The 17,016-nt window shown below is 43.4% G+C and overlaps 1 protein-coding gene across 1 annotated transcript; it reads left to right on the forward strand.

The window, feature by feature from the left end:
* The first annotated feature begins 137 nt into the window (after window positions 1–137).
* LOC146978424 (uncharacterized) lies at window positions 138–14,322 on the forward strand. Its single transcript, XM_085791114.1, has 6 exons — window positions 138–574; window positions 2,354–2,918; window positions 4,788–4,837; window positions 4,994–5,127; window positions 10,509–10,675; window positions 12,553–14,322. The coding sequence occupies exons 2-6, from the start codon at window positions 2,400–2,402 to the stop codon at window positions 12,721–12,723; spliced, it is 1,041 nt and encodes a 346-aa protein (XP_085647240.1). The 5' UTR covers window positions 138–574; window positions 2,354–2,399; the 3' UTR covers window positions 12,724–14,322.
* Window positions 14,323–17,016: the final 2,694 nt, after the last annotated feature.

Consider the following 17,016-nt stretch of genomic DNA (forward strand, 5'->3'; position numbering starts at 1 on the left):
TTAGTTCTCTCTCTCTCTCTCTCTCTCTCTCGCTCTCTCTCTCTCTCTGTGTGTGCGTGTGTGTGTGTGTGTGTATGTGTGTGTGTGTGTGTGTGTGTGTGTGTGTGTGTGTGTGTGTGTGTGTGCGCGCACTGTGCAGGCAGCTCCTATCAGGAGCGACAAGTTGAGACAGAAGTGAAGGTGTGGCAGCAGCAGTCATGAGGAGGAGGAGGAGGAGGCGGAGGCCCGTCTGAACCGTTCAAGTGTCACTGTGGGAAACTTGGTGGAACTTTTTCCTGATGTGTATCTTCCCTCCGCGACTCGCACTTTGAATTCATGTGTGTGAGCGTATGAACGCAGTGTGAGAGGAGGGAGGTCTGAGGTGCGGCTGCTGACCGAGCCGAGAACAAATCTGGAGGCAGCAGCAGCGGGAGCAGCCGCAGGTTGGATTCTCTGATTTCTGCCTGGTTTGTGTCCGGACTTGAGAGTGACACTGTCGGATCTGCCACCTTCAGTTCTTGCACATGTTGCTCGAGGGATCTGGAGAGAGCCACCGACCTGCCATGGAGAGAGTTTAACTGCTGGACGACGAGAGGTAAACACACGCCTCATAGCGTTAATGAACCACAGCAAAGCGTAGGCGCTCAGTCTTAATGAGTCCAAATGTCAGATAGTTTTTTTTTTTTTTTTTTTATCGCTGCAGAGGTGAGCAGAGTTATATGAGGGCTGGATTTCAATATGCTATGCCAGCTGGCACAGTGGTAACATTCAGGGTCACTTCCCTGTGAGCTGACAGTACAGCTGATAACCATGACCATATTGTCACACTGACTGTCAGTATTTGTTGAAACCAACTTGTGAGTTTTAATGTTATGAGACACTAAGTTAAAAGCTGTTAACAGTTTACATTAAAACATTAGGAAAATATAGCTATAGCCTCCATGTATTTAATTAGAAACAACTGCTAAAAGTTAGGAATTATGATAATATGTATGGTTAACCAAAAGTATTTCATGATTTTATTTAATTGGCATAATTTACAATCCATTTCATCAGTTTTTCCACAGTTAGAAGATACAAACCATAAATTACATCAGCTGCCTGATTAATCTCCACATGTTTTCACTCTTCATTGACGCAGATTTTATATTGAATCAATAAAACTGCCATGTTGCCTTTCAGTCCACCCTCAATCTGCCATAATGACAACATTTATTTTAAAAGTCAATACTGAAGAATCCCATTTAACAAAGTTTTTACTGTGACTCCAGACTGTGGTCGGCCACTTCCTGTTTGCTTTAATTACCCTTGATGAGTCTAAAGCTTGACTGAGTCCACCCATTTGTGAGCTGAGCTGACTGGACAGAGTTGAGAAAGACTCTTCTTATTTATATCAGGTCCTAGAGTTCACGGGTAGGTAGGTGGGACAAAAAGCTCAAAAAACTGTGAAAGTGAACAAGTCTGGAACCAGGACTCTTCTAGAGCAGGTATCCAGATAAACTGAGGGACCAGGAAGAAGAACTTGGGTCAGGGAGGAGTTTCAGAGCTCCAGAGTTTCCTTTGTAGTAACGGAGAAGCTGCTGGAAGGACAAACATCTCAGCAGCTCTCTGTCTTTTTTGGTCGAAAAAGAAACTGAGACAGAGCTAACACTGGGTAGTTCCTCAGCACTTCATGTCATAGATCCACCTCAGACTCCGTGGTTGCACCACAACAGACCACATTGTGTTCCACGTCCTGTCTCCAAGAACTGAAACCTGGACAGTTGAAGACTTGATCTGATCTGGATCTGGATCTGGATGCTTGAGTCAAGAATTTGACTCCATGGACCAACCTGCTTTGTGTCAACAGTCCCGGCTGCTGCTGCCAATGTGATGGAAGTGTGTGGGGAAGGTTTTCCTTGAATGTTGCAGTCTTTGTGTTGCCACAGACTGGCACCATCTTCTCCTGTCGACTCCCAGCTGGATAATTCTTCGTGTCGCCAAGCGAAAGTCGTCTCAACCATGGTTTCATCAGCGTGACAGTGTGGACGAGTCCCGGCCACCCCCCACACCCACCCATTACAATATCCACAGACCTGGAGCCAGTAGAAAACCTTTGGGATGTGGAAGAGCAGGAGATTCTTCTTGTGCTTGAATGTTCATGTGCGAGATCTGCAGAGTCATGTCAACATAGAGCAGAGTCTCAGAGGAAAGTTTTAACGTCTGGTGGATCCATGACATGAAGAACTGAGCAACTCCCCAGTGTTAGTGTGGTGTCGTGTCCCCGATTGAGTGAAACCTGAATGTGGAGCAACTTCTTGTCTCAGTGACTCATAACCTACCTTCCTTGACCTTTAAACCTTCTAACTTTTATGTTTGTTTGTTTTTTTTGCAGCACTCCCTTTTCCTGCATTTCTCCATCACACCTCATACAAGACACCATGCGTAGATTCAGCTCGGAGGGATCCCTCCTGGATCTCGACTTCCTCCCGTGGAAGAAGGTAGCCCTGAAGAACACGGACAATGAGAAGAAGCGAGAGTCCGGCATCTACACACCTCACCAGGAGTACGATGAGCTCGACGAGAGGTCGGCCGATCCGGCTCCCACCATCCAGGAGCCTAAAACGAGCTCCAGCGGGGGAATCGGCGGCGGCGGCGGCAAGAAGGCGCTTACCAAGGACCGCAGCATCAGCATCGAGAACCTGACCGAGCGGGAGAAACTGGACAAGAGCCAACTCGGAGTGTGTCTCATCAGCGAGGGCTGCAGGGCCTACAGTGACAGCCAGCTGGCCCCCGGCGCTAAGGGCAGCACTGAGAGCGTGGAGAAAGACGACCTGCCTTCCCCGTCCCCCTCGTCTGCATCCTCCTCCAACCCCTTCTTCTTCAGATCCCACCACCGGCACCAGAATAAACCCAAACTGTCAGCTGCTAAAATGCACCTCAAGGGTCTGTTTGGACAGGTGGGTTATTACGTTTCATTATAGCCATATCAAATTATCCATATCAAATGTGTGAACATTTTGGTCCATGTCTTTGCAAGTCTAACTGCTGCCTCCTGCTGTAAGGTCCTGGATTTTAGATCTGGATTTGCGGAGGCCGGTTTGAGTCAGGTAGCGAGGGGGTAAAAGTTCACATCAACTAGAGGAAAAGCAGACATGATATTAACTGATTTCGCTGTTTTTCCATTAAAGCCGATGTACGGAGCTTTTAACTGGATACGCAAAAGTCTCTGGTTTCTGCTGATGTCTCTGCTACAACAGCAAATGAGCCCATCAGTGTGAAGATACGCTATTTCTAAGTAGTCTAATTCCATACCTCTGGAAGGCATGGTCGGGTCGGACCACTGACGAAACGATACGAATACATTACGCTGCAAAAAAAAAAAAAAAGCAAGTCTCGTCTTCTTTCTGACGTTTCCAAAACAAATCTACACGCGCCGGCCAGACAAACATCTTCATGACAGTGGGAAATGCAGTCTACATTCTGGCAAAACACCCCCACTTTCGTCCACAGGGGCCGCCAAAATCAACACTAAATGAAAAGTCTGTACAGGGGCTTTAAGTTGCTTAATGCATGATTTGAAGTTGTGAAACAGAAAAATACGCGAAGGAAACCTAAATTTCAAATGTCGTAAAAAATTATTGGCATGAAGCTGTTTTTTTTTTTATTCTACCAAGCAAAAAATGAAAATAGAAACACTTTTTCACATTTAAACAGACAATCTTTTTAAATGTCAAAATGATAACATGGGAAAAAAAATCTGTAAAACCTTAACTCTGAAGTGTGTGTGTGTGTGTGTGTGTGTGTGTGTGTGTGTGTGTGTGTGTGTGTGTGTGTGTGTGTGTGTGTGTGTGTGTGTGTTAGTGTGTGAGAACTTTAGTCAAGCTCACCCATCATTAACCTTTCTTGGAATCATTTTGCGTGTGAACCTATAGCTCATTATTACTCATAATGTCACTTCAAACATGGCATGGCATGTTTAACTGCTGGCACGGTACTGTATCTCACACAGTGGGTGTGTTTAAGGAGCACAGCAAGTATGAGAAAACAACTGCAAAAGTTCAGTCTAGATTTGTCAGTGAGATACTATTGATTACCAGTATATTGAGGCCCCCGTTCACTGTATTGACCCCGCAGCCTCACCTTTATTATAACTTGATCTGACTCTCAATGAACCAACTCACATGTGAAACCTTTGTTCAGTACAGTCAGTCACAAACCATTATACCTTTAGCTGCAGGCAAAGGAAGCTAACAAGCTATTGAACCAAACTCATTATTCAACAGGTTAAAACATGTTTATAAAAAAAGAACATGCCCTTCTGTAAATCTTGTAAAAACTACTACAGTTAGCAGCCAACAGTGACCTAAGTCTGTTTAAAGCATAATGTATCTTCCATTCTTTGGTTATAAATCATCCAACCTGCAGCATGTGATTGCAGCCTCGTCATAAACAAGCCTGGGCTGACTTGTTCCCCTGCTAATGGATTTTGTATAGCTGCACCATTACCATCTAACCTAGCACTCAGTCCATCCATCCATCCATCCATCCATCCATCCATCCATCGTCTAGACTGCTGACATACTGTACGGAGAGGGCGTTGTACAAGTCACCAGTCCATCACAGGGCAGATGTATAGACAAAGACAAACAACAACACATACTTATGCTAACTCGACCCAGAAAGGCTCCAGGCCTGGGAATCAAACCCAGAACCATCTCGCTTAGAGGCAACAGTGCAGATTCAGAATATCCTCCTCAGAAATACATGCTACTGAACCAGATGCTTAACTGGGATTTCTCCACTTGACTGTGTGATTTCTGTTTCAGAGTCCTCACTCCTCAAACACCAACCTGACAAATACAGAACAGAAAGACAGGTGAGAACCACGTTAATGTCCTGCTGCATCACTGTTATGATCTCTTCAGCATTCACGAGATATTTTATTAGATTTTTCATCCTGACATTGTTGTGAAGTTGTCAATCCTGATGTCGGCTGTTTTGTGTTGGTTATCACTTCTCCCTGGTCCGACAGTGCTAAAGAGAGGAGGTCTCGTCTGCTCTTCATGCGCCAGTGGAGTCAGGTGGGCCACGGCAAGAAGAGCAAGATCAACCGAGAAGAGCTGGAGAGTTGGGCTGAGTCCCTGAACACCCTGCTGGCCAGTCAAAGTAAGTCCTACTGTCACTGAACACACCTGGTTGATTGGTGTTTGGTTGAGAAGGAAGTTTTGAGTGCAAATTGGTGACGTTTATTATTTTCCATTTTAAGCACCGACTGGGTGCAGGTGCAGGTGAACGTTGGAGGACCTAAGGTTGGAAGTTCCCTGGTTCAGAGGAGGGTTGTGTTGTAATTTTCTTGGAGAAAAGTTGAAATGGAAAGAAGTGACTGTCATCGAATATTGTTTATCTCATATTAAGTAGAACAGGATCATTCCTCTGACAGACAGTAGACAGTGAGTTAAGTGCTTCTTACAGTAAGTGCTGGTAGTTTGGTTGAACTCTTCTGGGCAAACTGCTCTCTGGGGTTTAATGGTTTCTTTCTTACAGCTGCAACTTTTTATTATTTCTCCTGAGCAGAAGCGACAAATTAAGAATTTTACACAGAATATCAGAAAAAGTTGAGGCATTTGCAACAGTGAATTTTGAGTCAGAACAAATAAAAAAAAACTTAATTACTTAAAGGGATAGTTAAACATTTTGGCAAATTGACCCATTGCTATCGTTTTAGGAGTAGGTTTGTTACCTTTAATTGTTGATGCAAGCTATTTTTAGAACAGCGATTATGGAGGCTAATGGGATTTCTTGGTTTTCCTCATCAGATCATCAAATACCCAATCCAACAACTCCAAAACGCTCTTGTGGACAAGTTGTGACCTGCACATTCACCACGCTATGAGATAATAACAGAACGCTATGAGATAATAACAGAACGTTATGAGACAGAGTTGTTTTAGAGGTAAATTCATGCAAAACCGCTGATGCACTGCCCACTGGGGGCAGTTTTTCAGTAACCAGTCTCTGCATTTACCTCTAAAACAACTCCATCTCGTAACGTTACGTTATTTTCTCATAGCGTGGTGAATGTGCAGGTCACAACTTGTCCACCAGAGCGTTTTGGAGTTGTTGCATTGTGTATTTGATGAGTTTGATGAGGGAAACCAAGAAATCCCATGAGCCCTCGTAGCGTAGCTCTGAGCAGCTCGCGGCTCTGCTCCATCGTTCTAAGAATAGCTTGCACCGACAATTAAATGTAACGAACCTACTGCTATGACTATAGGGATTATGGCAATGGGCCAATTTGCCGAAAATGTTGACCTATCCCTTTAAGTAGAATACTTAAGTGAAGATTTTAAAGAAATGTTTAGGACGATAGATAAGGGTGTTTGTGCAACTGTTGTGTTGAGGAAACCTCCACTCACACTTGAAGGAAAATCACAAGTGTTTCATGGAAGCATCTCCAGGAAGCGGTCCGTTTTGGAGCTCGTCTGTCCCGTGTGATGTGGCCAACGGCTCAACAATGCATTTGCCAATTACAACACAGTTTAAACACAAATATTTCATGTGATAATAAATAAATGATGGGATGGTATTTTGTAAACATGAACTTTACTGTAAAATGATAACGTTCTGCAGAAGCACTTGAGATTATTATTCAACGCTGTGACTCAGAGGGGAGAGAGTATGTTATTTCCTGTGATTAGACTGATTGGTGGAGGTGGAGACTCCAGTAGATGATGTCCTGAGACGGAGCGCCCACACTGAGCAGCACGCTTTACTCCAGCTGATGTTAGAGGGAAGGGAAGCTCTTTTAAACGAGGATCTGTCTGACCTGAACTCCCCTGTTCACATCTGCCTTGGGGGAGAATAATGAGCCACTTAAGATCAGATCTGTCTTTGCGTCACGACACACTGTGAACTGTAACCTGCACTTCCCCAAACCTCCTGCTGCTTCTATGAATAGAACAGGTAGTAAACACCAGGACCTGTACTGTAAATCACTGCAGCGACGGTGTGTCAGTCTGCAGCTGGAGGTTAATGACAAGTCTGACGTTAAACCTGTGTGTCTGCACTGTTCCTCTGTCAGCTCTGTGTTGCAGCCTCCTCAAGTACACACTGACATACACAAGTTGTCAGTCATATCAGCTCACAATCAGCCCAGGCCCTGATTGCTGCCTCTGATAACAATGTCAACATGTTTTGCATGCCTGAAGACGACGTACTTCACATCACTGCTTGTCATTACTTACAGAGCTTGTTCAGGTCTTTTATCTGAATGTGCTTTTCATTCATGATGCCGCCGAGACGTCAGACCTGCTTTCAGGGATTTCCAGCAGGCACACAATCTGATATCAGTCTCGACAAGGCTCAAAATATTTTTTACTCCAAATGTTCATGTAAGGAGAATATTCAAAATATAAAGAATCATAAACTTAAATGCATAACTCAATTCAACATTGACACATTGTAAATAACCCCCAAAGCTCATGAGTACGCTTTTTAAATCATGATTTTTAAGGGGTATTGAGCAGGCAATTTGAGGAGGGGCTGAATTTAAAGAAGAAAAGAGAATAAATATATACGGTATGTATAAAAAAGGGATGAACAGTGAGGAGTAGTGCTTGGAGGGATCAGCTTGGATGATTGCAAAATCGGTGTTGAAGCAGGTGATATTATATTTTATGGTGAGTGTAATTCCAATTTTGAATTTTATTGATCGTTTTGTTCTGTCTTTCCAATTGAGTAAAATTATTTTTTTGGCAATGGTTGTAGAAATGAGGATGCATGCTTGCAAGTGTTTTGGGGGTTGATGAAGAGGTTGTTTTTATTTTCAAATCATACAGTTTTTTATTAAAGCAGAAGTAAGTGGAATGTTTGTGTTAATATAAGTCTTAAATAGTTATATCCTCCGACAGCAATCACTTATATAGAGTGTTTGGTCCGAAACACGGGTCTGTCAGTCACTCTGCTCTGCTGTAAGCCGAGGATAAAACTTTCCTTGTATCCTACAACCTTTATCCAATGAGGAGAGAGAACGGCATAAAGGGGCGGTCCTCTCTGTGTGTGCAGCCAAGGGATGCGCGTGAATGTGGTGACGTAGGGACGAGGGCGGGGACTGCTAACTCCATCGGCTGACAGGAAGTTAGCCAAAACGACCGGATCGCTTACTTCTGCTTTAAGGCAGTCAGCTCTCTGACAGTGTTCAGCAGTACGTTCAGTCGACCAATCACCACCCAGACAGAGATGTAATGAGCTGTGAGTGGGTGTACCTTAATGGCCAATGAGTGATCCCCACTGTGTTTACTCTAAATGCAGCCCCTGTAGGGAGGTTTATGAGGTCACGGCATTGGTTGTTTAAAGAGGGAGGGTGCCGATGATGTTCAAGATAGTCTCCAAGTTGATTTTCGGGGACATTCCAAGTCGGAAAGTTAGAAGAGTGTGTTCGCTTAAACAACTGCCAGCTATGAGTCACTTAGGGCTATCTCTGCACTATGAGATAAGAGCAGGGTAATGCTTGATGTGCAGTCTGACACTGGGAGTTGGTGTGAAAAGTATGGCCATCATGGAGAGGGTGGAAAAAATGTGATCAAGTGAAAAGCGACAGAAATAGTCGTGTAACTACAGAACCAGACAAGAGTTTTCCAGCATCCACTTGAGACGGGGAGTTTCTAATTTTCCTAATGTTGTGTGTTGATGGAGGATGGATATTCTAGATACTTGTTTTGTGAGGTTAAGGTCATGTCTTGGTCAAAGATGACACCGAGGTTTCTGACAGTAGCGCTGAATTGAGAGTCAGGATATAATCAGATGAAGGAAAATTGTTCATCATCTGGATGTCCTTAACACATGCCTGAAGTTTGATCAACTGGTTCGCCTCACACGGCTTCATAGATAAGTAAAGTTTTGTGATATCTGCAAAACAATGGAAATTTATCTGATGCTTCTCGATAACATTGTTTAAAGGAAGCATAAGTAATGAGAAAATGATCGGTCAGAGCACAAAACCCTGTGGAACTCCATGACGAACCTGAACATGAACCAATTAGACTCTGATGAGTATGAATTAAACCAGCCTGTTATTTCTTATTTATACCATACATCTGCCAATTTCAGATTTAGTATTTTACATTATGAAGCTATACAGTTCTTGTACAGTTTTTTGTTTCAGTATATTGAACATTGATACGTTTTAGAGCTGCAACAATTAATCGCACAATAATCGATTATTAATTTAATAATTAATTATCTTGTATGAGGCCAAAGATAAATTTCCAGGGCAGTGGACAATAAAGACTTTCAATTAAATTAAATTAATCGTTGGTTTGGTTAGTTTTTAAAGAAAGAAAGTCCAAATTCTCTGATTTCAGCTTCTTTAATGTGAACATTTCTGGTTTCTTTGGTCCTTTATGACAATTAACTGAGCATCTCTTTGGTTTGTGGGCAAAACAAGACATTTGAAGACATCATCTTGTGGTTTGGGAAACACTGATTGACATTTTTCAAAACATTTTTTTACATTATATTGACCAAAAAACTAATCGATTAATCGTTTAATAATCGACAGATTAATCGATAATGAAAATAATTGTTAGTTGCAGCCCTAATACATTTGAAACAGATGGTGATGTTTCTTTACTGTAAGTGCAGTAAAAAGATCCCAAACCATCGATGTGTTCGGTCTCTCAACACTTTCCTGACCCCTCGTCAGTCTGTGTCTCTCAGTTCACAAGTTCAACGGTTCCCACTGACATAAGTCTTTAAAAATACCTCACAGATACTGGATATAGTTTCATTGAGAAAGAAAAAAAAAAAGCTCAGTCATTTCCCATAACAGTCTTAAAGAGACGTTATTCAAACAGGGAAAAATAGTGTGAATATTTTCAGCAGAGGACTTGTCCACATTTGGTGCTCATAGTGGGAAAGGCACTATATGTGTATATTGCAATGACAGTGTTTTTAAATAGTGTTTGTCTCTGTCTGTGCAAGACTGGCGACTTACACGGGGTTTGTATTTGACACTTTGTTATTCGGAGCCGAGTCTGTGCACACTGCACTGCAGCGATGCCACATGTTCAGGGAAACGCTTGAGTCGAAGCTGCCTGAGGACTGACCTCAGCACAGCGTGTGACACGGCCTCCTTATCGGTGCCATGCTAATTTGGAGTGCTGTCTTCTGCTGCAGTTGACGTGTGTGAAGTGTGACATGGTGTATGAGTGTGTGCATTTGTGCATGTGCGTGTGTGTGTGTGTGTGTGTGTGTGTGGGGTGTCAGCAGTTTGGAGCAGTCGGTCATGTCTGATTCCTCTGGTGAGGTGACGGGTGTGTGCACAGCTTTTTACACTGATCCTGTGAAGCAGCACTTGTGTGTCTGTCATGTCCTTATTAGGCTTGAGGGACGGTTGTGTCAGTGCTGTGTGTGTCTGTGTGTGTGTGCGTGTGTGTGTGTGGGTGGGTGTTGTCCTCTTGTGACATGTGTAATTTGATGTTGCATGTTGAGGTAAGCCCTTATTACCCTCCTCTCCCTCCTCCTCCTCCTCCTCCTCCTCCTCTCAGCTGGTGTTTCAGTGTTTGGAGCATTCCTGCGCTCTGAGTTCAGCGAGGAGAATCTGCAGTTCTATCTGGCCTGTGAGCAGTACAGACACTCATCCAACAACTTCAGCCTCCAGAGGCGGGCGAAGGACATCTGCGCCACCTACATCCAGCCAGGTGCCCCACGAGAGGTAACACAACTGTTTACATACATACTTAGTGTCATGCTGCATGCGGCGTGGGCTGAACTGTGCTGCCTCTTCCCTCTTCCTGTCACATCTTTCCACTGGTTTCACTCTCAGCCCCATTTCATCAATGAAATCATGCAGAAAACAATGTGTTATGTGTGTTTTGGAAAACTCCTTGTGTGGGGGCGGTTAAAGTTCATAGTCTGACATCAATGGCTGCATTCATGTGGAGATAATAACCACAATAAAAATTTGCTCTATTATTATACTGTATTTAAGCAGGAGCAGGAGCATCCTGTAGAATGAAAACGCCTATTTCCACAGTTTAGGTCAGGATCAGCAGTAAAAACGTCCAAGTTACCAACTCACAACATGCAAAAGATAAAATATGATTAACAAGATATATAGGGGATAGAAAGGTCATTCGTCCTGTCCCTGAAAGCTGCTGTTTAATAAAGACTGTAACTCAGATGCAGGGAGCTGAACTGCAAGATTAATTTCACCCAATTTTACACATCTCATGTGTGTGACTCACCGGGTGTAGCTGTCTGTCGTCTCTCTTTCAGCTGCTCTTATCGTGGCATTTCCTTTGCAGGGAATTAGCCATTTTAATCACATTGCCCACCTCCACATTTGGAAACTGGGAATCCTGAACTCGATGCTGCTCAAAATGATGATCTTGATGGGTTTAAAGAAGAAGAAATGTTATGCTTTTCCCTTGTATTACAATGAAAGTATAGCTACAACCAGTCCATTTGACACAGTGCTGCGCGTATAGCCTGGTCACACCGGACCAAACAAGACCAGCTACAAACCCCCTGAATGAAGTTAATTAAAGACCCCTCTAATGTAAACATGTCAATATGTTGTTGTTTATAGACATAAAGAATAAAATAATCAGTCCATACTCAACTTGCAGTGAACCAGTGACAGTCTCATAAACACAGATTCAGACAATCAAAGTTTCGTACATCACAAACCTAAAGAACCAATCCTGTCACTTTTAGGGGCATGGGGGGCGGGGCTTAGTAAACCTGATAATAAACCTTGTTGTCAGCGCATTGAGAGCCACTGCCAGCTAACAAACAACACATAAGAAGGCTAACTACACTAACTGCTCTGATGGGTCTGCTATTAGTCTCTGGTTCTGGTCTCAACAGACTCCTCATCTGAGTCTGGGTCTGACTGAGACTAAAACCTGTGGCTGAGTCTCTCTGGTGTTTCCTCCTCTGACCATCCTGATGCTCTCTGCACTCTCACCTGGAGCAGGCAGTTGGAGGTGGGCGGAGCTTAAGGCCTGATTCAGATCCCTCAACCAGGAAGTCAGAGGAGATGAGCTCTTCTTTCTTCTTCTTCTTCTTCTTTATTTTTATTTTTTTTATGTGAGAAAACAAGGAACTTTAAGCATAGATGTTTTATTATTTGGGAGGATTGTGATACAACACAATCTAATGAGCAGAATATAGCCTAGGCCTACTGAGTAAATCTTTCAGTCTGAAATACAAACAGAGGAACAGGAAGCTAAAAAAAGCAAATTTGCAGATTGTTTATCTGTCTTTATTTCATTAACTTATTTATTTTTATTAACGTCATCCACCCTGTTATTGTCTTGTGTACTTGTATAATTAATTATGAGAGATAGGGTGACTGATGCAACAGTTGAGGGTGGCGGTGGGAAGTCATTTTGGTTTGGATGGTGGTTTGTTTTCCTTCCTCTTAGGATATCTTTGTAAATACAGAGAGCACTTACATGCTGTTTATGTTTTGTTTTGATAAAAAACATTAATCTATTGATAAAATAAAATAAATAAATAAATCCTTATTTGACATAGCCCTCTTTAAACGGAGTGTAGTGCAGTCACCGTGTTGTGTTGTTGCAGGTGAACCTGGACAGTAAGACCAGAGACCTGACCATCCAGCTGCTGCAGGCGCCGTCTCGCACCTCGCTGTCCCACGCACAGAAACGCATCTACTCCCTCCTGGACACAGACTGTTACCCACGCTTCCTGCAGTCCAACGTCTACCTCTCGTTCCTCCGGGAGGCAGATTAAGACGGACGGAGGCCACGGAGGCTGATGGTCCATCATCTGGATGACGAGTGACTGACGAGTTGCTGGACTTGATGACGAGCATTTCCCGTTTCACTGTTAGATCCTAAAACTAAAACGTCTTGAGAAGACAAAGAAAAGAAAATTCAATCTGGTGTGAGTGTTGATGCTCAGTGGACGCTGTGTGTAGATGTGTAAATCAGATAAATTAGTGCATCGACTAGTTGATAGATGAGTTTGGCGGCATGTTCAGATCAACACCAACATGTCCTGTGTGTTCACTGCTGACCAGGGATCAGTATATATGGTTAGCCTGGCCGACCTTTAACACTGGAAGCAGGAGGGAACGGCTACAGCGACAAACGGCTGCTGGATAATATATCGTTTATTTACTCAGTCTTGTCACCACGGCGCTGAGGTTGTCAGGGTTTTTACTGATTATGGGCTGTAGCCTACTGTAGGTGGAAGGAAATTTTTACTGCACTAGCCCCTCATGTAAACACTAAAAAAATGCAGTTTATGGAGCCACAGCACGGATGGATAAACTGCTGCTTGTCAAGAAACCATAGAACAAGTTCCCATTAACCTTTTCTTTCCTTCTTGGCCCCTTAACTTCTGTTTGTGTTTCACATTAAACTCCGTGTTAATTAGTAACTTCCAAATGTTGTGGCTGCATTCCTTCACTATGCCTCTCCCCACTCCTGCTTCCAGGCTTTAAGCTAAGCTAAGTTAACTTTGAATGAAAGACGCCCATTTTCCCATGACGTTGTTGAACTTGTCCTGCTTTGGCTCGGAGCTGCAGCAGTAGCTACGGTCGGTGCGGAGAGTTTGGAAAAAAACAGAGCAAAGCTGGTTTTCTTTCCCCACTTTACATGACCTGTGAAACTATGCAGCTCTCGTTTCAATCATTAAACATCCTCCTCGTAAGCACTTAATGTCTTCACGGTCCAGTGAGGTCGGTCTGTGTTCCCTCTGCTGACGGAAAGGAAAAACTAGTTCAGCGAGAATGAGCTCTTTGCCTGTAAAAGGTCAAAGTAGCATGTGAGTTTCTTTTAAGGCAAAAGGTGGGGTAAGCTGAGTGCTTTGACTCAGACAGGGAAACCGATTCAGTGTGTGCCCGTATAGTTAACACTTGTACAATAGCCTCAGCAAACAGCTGGGAATTAAAGTAGGTTATTTAGTATGAAAATATTACACAAGTAGCGTTTCCTTGAAAACATGTAAACCCCATCATGTAGAGAGAGAGAACGTTAAGACGTGAGAATCACACCAGAGTTTTAAAGGGAACGAAATAAAATCCTGTTTTTGTATGTGTCTGTTGATTCTTCTGTGCGTATGTATATATATATATATATGTGTGTGTGTGTGTGTGTGTGTGTGTGTGAGGTGGAGGCAGGACAACCTCGGCCCATGCAGAGGTTGCTGGGATACTGAGATAGAGGACCAGAGCAAACAGCAGTGTTGTGTTGTGTTGCTGCTTCCAGTCTTACCCACACTCCCGTCACCAAACCAAACCTTCCTCCAGCTCCTCCTTGGGGGCGGGAGGTCGGCTGCTGCTCCGGCTGATAATTAATACATCAAATATAACTTTGATATTAAATCAACAGTGCGGGAAGTTTGCACAGCTGCTGTCGTGTAACCTAAGGATGGAGCTTGTGATTAGGGATGGAAACCATGAGATGCAACTGAGATCACACAGAAAACGGCACGTAGCAACTTACCAAAACACAAATAAAACAAAAACAAAACCCCAGCTGCATGTGATCAAGACAGAGGGGAAACCCTCAGTGACACTGAGGGCAGAGAGCCTAAAGAGCTGCTGCTGCTGCTGCTGTAACATCTGGGTCAAGGCCAAAGCACAGCAGGATTTAGGTCTCACTGAATCAACAAGTACGTTGTTTTTCTAGTGTCGTACTTACAGAATTGTACCAAAAACATCCCAGCATGCACTGCACACTGCTTATGCTGCAGCCTTGATGATTTAACTCATTATGAGATTGATAATATCTCAGGTTAAAATGCTCCTTGTAGCTTTGTGTTCCTTCACACAGTCAGGTCCTGAGGCGTCTCTGTGTTTGAACGGACATTTGTCACACTCTGATGGACACGATATCTGAGTAACACCATCATCTAACTCCACATTTGGCAGATATATTAACGTTAACTACAGGATGAACTGATTAACTAACAGTGGTCAAAGGTCAAGGTCAGTGTGACCTCACAAAACATTTTTACTATTACTTCACATAACTTTTGTGATGAACTTTAAAATTAATAGTAGACAGTAGTAAACAGGGATGTGACCTGAAATAAGACTAAGTGAGGAATAGGGATGCAACAATCCGGCTTTTTCAGTCCCAATGACGATACCGCGATACCGATCGATACCTGGGCTTAGCGTACCTATTGCCTGAAACCTGATACCAATACAATACCACTGTTAAATTAATACATTTTACACCTTGCCATGCAGAAGACAGTGAAGGCTTCAGGCTGGACTTTGACATTACTTTCCTAACTTTGTAAAATGTCGTTGCTCTGTGTTTGTTGCTGCGAATAACTAAAAATAATTAAAGTGAATAGATCGGCGTCATGGATCAGCACCATTATCCGATACCCGATCTCACTATTTAGTCAATATCTGGGCCGATATCAGATTCATTTATCAGTGTTTTTCAGTTGTTGTTGATGCTGGATTTTGAGCGTAGTTTCATCCTAATTTTCTCTACTGGACAGGTGGGATGGGCGGCGCGTTATCACAGTGGTTAGCAGCACCGCCTGTGTGGGGTCTCTCCAGGTTCTCCAGCTTCCTCCCACGGTCCGAAGACCCTGTTCCCTGTAGGTGTGAATGTGAGTGTATGAGGTTGGTGTGTATGTTTTTGGCCTGTGATTTCCTGGCATCCTGTCCAGGGTGAACCTCACCCTCACCCTGTATCAGCTAGTATTGGCTCCAGCCCCCCTGCAACCCTGCATGGATAAGTTATAGACAATGGATGGATTAATACAGTGTGGGACCATGTGGATTCAAAGTCTTATTATTAATTAATGAAACTAATTCAATTCAAGTCAGAGCTGCTGTGAATTCAGGTGTGGTTCAGTTTGACGGATCATTTGTGTGGCTGAGTGCGCTACAGACTCTTGACTCAGGTCGTGATGTGTGGAAGCTCAAAGATGTTGACATCTGATAAGCTGCAGTTCCTCGTGTCTGGAAAGTCAAGTTGAAGGCTCAGTTTACTCAGCATCAAAAGAAGAATGTGGTGAAAAGGCGGCAGTGGACGGAAGCAGATTGGCACTGGTGTTTATGGGCTGACGCGAGCGGGACATTTCGTCAGAGCCAACATCAACATATCTGGGAAGAAGGAAGTAACTGCATGGCTGAACGCCTACATGGACTCAAGTATTTCTATTGTCATATGCTACTGAGTACTGACTGATGCAAACAGCAAGCAAACAAACACGCTAAACGATCTCATCCTTGAAGTGTTTCAGTTTAGTTTGAGTCCGTTTGTGTCTTTGGACCTAAACAAACTGGATCCAGTGCAGATTGTTGAATTAGAGGAACAAACTTGGCCAGCTAAGGCCTCCAGGGGACTTAGCAACACTGAGGGTGTTAGTTCACACCTGGCATTTATGTGTGAGAAAGAGGACAGGGTGAGGAGGGGGTGAGTGAATCACTGCTCTGCTCACAGCTCTGCCATGACATAAAGATTGATCCATTTGAGATAGTATTTTGGGTTTCATTATGAAAAACCATGTTGGAGCCAAACATCTGAACCTCTGAGACTGAAACATGAAGCAAACACAGACTGCAGTTCCTCTAATGACCACAAGAGTGTTGCTCAGTTTCTATAGACTCCCAAATTTATGGCAGGAATCACCATGTTTACAGCCTGGTACAAAAGCTGTTCTGGTGTCTATAGATAATCTCATCCATTACGTTTTATTGAGATCTAAAGGGATAGTTCAACATTTTTGCAAATTGCCCCATTGCCATAATCCCTATAGTCATAGCAATAGGTTCATTACCTTTGATTGTCGGTGCAAGCTATTTTTAGGACAGTGGAGCAGAGCCGTGAGCTGCTCAGAGCTACGCTACGGAGGCTAATGGGATTTCTTGGTTTCCCTCATAAAACTCATCAATTACACAATCCAACAACTCCAAAACGCTCTGGTGGACAAGTTGTGACCTGCATATTCACCACGCTATGAGATAATAACGGAATGTTACGAGACGGAGTTGTCTTGCCCAAAAAAATTGCCCCCGACAGGAACGCGCATCAGCAGCTTTGGTGTGTG

This window comes from Trachurus japonicus, chromosome 11 (genome assembly GCF_045865225.1).
Source record: "Trachurus japonicus isolate A0001 chromosome 11, Traja_1.0".
In the NCBI taxonomy this organism is placed as follows: Eukaryota; Metazoa; Chordata; class Actinopteri; order Carangiformes; family Carangidae; genus Trachurus; species Trachurus japonicus.